This window comes from Orycteropus afer, unplaced genomic scaffold (assembly GCF_000298275.1).
Source record: "Orycteropus afer afer isolate SDZICR_OR568_19922 unplaced genomic scaffold, OryAfe1.0 scaffold00042, whole genome shotgun sequence".
Taxonomy (NCBI): Eukaryota; Metazoa; Chordata; class Mammalia; order Tubulidentata; family Orycteropodidae; genus Orycteropus; species Orycteropus afer.
The window spans coordinates 12,059,146-12,062,615 of NW_006921629.1; the positions used below are offsets into that span (position 1 = coordinate 12,059,146).

Genomic DNA, 3,470 nt, shown 5'->3' on the forward strand with positions numbered 1-3,470 from the left:
GGTCGATGAAAGAGGGGGAGGTCTTCAACGAGATGGATTGACACAGTGGCTGCAATGATTGGCTCAAGTATAGCAGGGATTGTGGGGCTGGTGCGGGATTGGGCAGTGTTTTGTTCTGCTGCGCATGGGGTCGCTATGAGTTGGAAACGACTCTACGGCACCTAACAACAACAACAATAACATGACCCCTAGTCACTCTTTAGTCCAGGAATTGAACTTCAGTGGCTTCTAGCCAAACAATAGACAGGTGTATAAAGTGAACATTTACACCAGGTAGGTACACTGCTTAGAACAATCAACCATGGGAGATCAGAAGGGCAGTATTTGCACAGGGAGATAGCTCAGAGTGCAGGAATGTACAGGAAAGAAGGACACAGGGGAAAGGTAACCACAGGGAGGAAGTGGGAAGAGAGCTGTTACATTGCAGGCATTGCAATCAATATGAAACAAAATGTGTATGAACTGTTGTATGGAAAATGAATTTGCTCCATAAACTTTCACCCAAATTACAATAAAAAAATTAATAGAACTATACCTACACACACACACACACACACACACACACACACATATACACACACACACACGACTGCATGTAAAAATGAATAAAATACAAGGAACTTCTATATGTCTTTATCTGTGTTAATAGTGTTTTACCAAAATGAATTTCCAGGTTTTGACAATTTACTATGATTATGTAAGATATTATTTTTAGGGGAAGCTAAGTAAAGGGGTTCATGGGAACTTTCTGTACTATTTTCAGAACTTCTTATGAGACTTAAGTTACTTTAAAAATAAAAAATTATTAAAAAAAAAAACACTTTAGGATGGCATGTTTGGCAGAATTAAAGGAAGATGGTAAAAGGAAATAATAATTGACTACACATAGAGGTTCAGTGATTTTTATTTGCAGTTAAAGCCACAAATATACACATAGATTCTTATGATTATTGTAATTTCACATAGTGAAATAGTAAGTGCTAAAGAGGAGTATAAAAGAAGAGGGGAGAAAATCTAGATTCTTAGGAAAATTCATGCCATTAACCACTGTAACAACCTCACATTACTCTTGTAACTTGAAGTTAGATGAGGGACGTTGAACTCCTGCTGGAAAATTATAGTAACCCAAACCCATGATCGAGTTGATTCAGCTCACAGTGACCCTGTGGAGCAGGGAAGAACTGCTCCACAGGGTTTCTAAGGCTGTAGAGCAAACTTCCACATCTTTCTTCCATGAAGAACCTATTGGGTTTGAACTGTCAACCTTTTGGTTAGTAGCCAGGCCCTTTAATCACAGCACCACCAGGTTCCCTATAATCTTAGCAGGGATGATTAAACCTAATAGTGGAATAAAATTTACATTTCAGTAGTGATTTATATCCTTCAAACCATAAGTGTATGGAGTCTTTTCAACCCTGTTTTGGAGGCAGGACACAGGTTATTATTCCTAATATGTAGACGTGGATGCCTAGGTTCAGACTTTCTCAACTTGACTCTGCTGTCAGTAGCATAATTGAAGCATGAGCCTAATGGTAGGTAGCGTGGTGCCTAAGGCAGTTGACTGCTAACCAGAAGGCTTGCGGTCCAAACCCACCAGCCACTCCTCGGAAGGAAGGTTGGGCAATCTACTTCCGTAGTGATATGGCCTCAGAAACCCAAGAAAGATCACTATGAGTCGTGTCCAACTCGAGGGCACATAACAACAACAACAACAACAACAACAACAACTCTGCCAAAAGGGGCATGAGTGTGTATAAAGTGTCATTAAGATGTCTCATCAAAGTATTACAAGGTTCCTGAGAAGTGGAATTTCTGGTTGGAAAGACCAATGATGGCTCTTGGAGGGAAATAACATTGAGGCTAGACTCTCAAGTGAATCCTTAATGTATGACCTCACATTACTTATGAGGAAATCTTTTGCTGAAGAGTTTCCCCAAGGCAGCCTTCATGTCCTGGTTTCTCAGACTGTAGATGAAAGGATTTAACAGTGGAGTCACTACTGTGTACATTGCAGTCAGCACTGCATCCTTCAGGCCGTAACTGGTCAGAGGGCGGAAATACAAGCCCATCACTGTCCCATAATATAAAGAAACAACTGTGAGGTAGAGAAGGCTTTGAGCATGCCCTTGGTAGATGGAACCCGTAAGATGGTAGCAAAGACTCGAGTATAGGAGATAATGATGCCTATTAATGGCACACAAAAAACACCAGCCCCTACATATATAATTTTCACATTTAAGTGGGTATCAGAACAAGGCAACTTGAGCAAAGAAGAAATGTCACAGTAAAAGTTAGCCACTTTCTGGTGGCCACAGAAGGACAGACTAGCTGTAAGCAGAATGTGGGGGAGGGCATTGGCATTTCCAATCACCCAAGATCCTACAACAAGCAGGACACAACACCTCAGGCTGATAATTGTTGTGTAATGAAGAGGGTGGCTGATGGCCACAGCACGGTCATATGCCATCACAGGCAAGATATAGCTATCTGCGTTAGAAAAGGCAAGCATGAAATTCATCTGTGTTAGGCATGCCCCAAAGGAAATGCCTTTGGTGCCCAAGATGTGGTTTGCCAGCATCTTAGGGACTGTTACAGACGAGAAGAGGATGTCAACAAAGGAGAGACTGGCAAGGAAAAAGTACATGCAGTTGTGAAGGCGAATGTCAGAGCAAATGGCCAAGATGATGAGCAGGTTTCCAATCATTGTGATGGGGTCAATAAACAGGAAGAGGATGAAGAAGACAACTTCCTGCTCCTGCTGACTGGTAATTCCCAGGAGAATGAAACCCTGAGTAGCAGACTGGTTTTCTTTCCTCATGGCTCCTTCTATATGAAAGGGAGAAGAATCCAGATTATTAATGAAGTTATTGTGTGATCATCCTTATCCACCACTTTTGACTCCAAAATTGAGCTACATTTCTAAGGTAATAAATCCAGAAGATAGTATGTGTTTATATATATATATATATATATATATATATATATATATATATATATATATATATATACACACACACACACATACACATACATATATACATATATATATATATATATATATATATTTGAAAATTCCTGTTGGTCCAAAACCAAAAAAAAAAACCTAGTGCCCTTGAGTCAATTCTCACTCATAGCAGCCCCCATGGGGTTTCCAAGGCTGTAAATATTTATGGAAGTAGATTGTCTCAATTTCCTCCCACAGAGCAGCAGGTGGGTTTGAACCACCAACCTTCTAGTTAACAGCCAAATGCCTTACCAATCATACTGTTAGGTCTCATGGAAAATCACAAATCTGAGAAAAATATAGTTCATTAATCCATTTATTGAAAGTATAATTATTATGCATGAAATATGTGCCAGTTACTGTGTTGGAGAAAAGAAGGTGAATTTAGGCATAGTGTCTGCCTTATAACTTAATGGAGAAGCCAGAATCATATGTAAATTTAATTACATATAATAATAACAGGGCT

The 3,470-nt window shown here is 39.7% G+C and overlaps 1 protein-coding gene across 1 annotated transcript; it reads right to left on the reverse strand.

Annotated features, from left to right (window-relative positions):
* Positions 1 to 1,898: 1,898 nt before the first annotated feature.
* LOC103194214 (olfactory receptor 1A1-like) lies at positions 1,899 to 2,818 on the reverse strand. The gene is given in 2 exon segments (XM_007937581.1): positions 1,899 to 2,107; positions 2,110 to 2,818. Coding segments are annotated over 2 exon segments (918 nt in total).
* Positions 2,819 to 3,470: the final 652 nt, after the last annotated feature.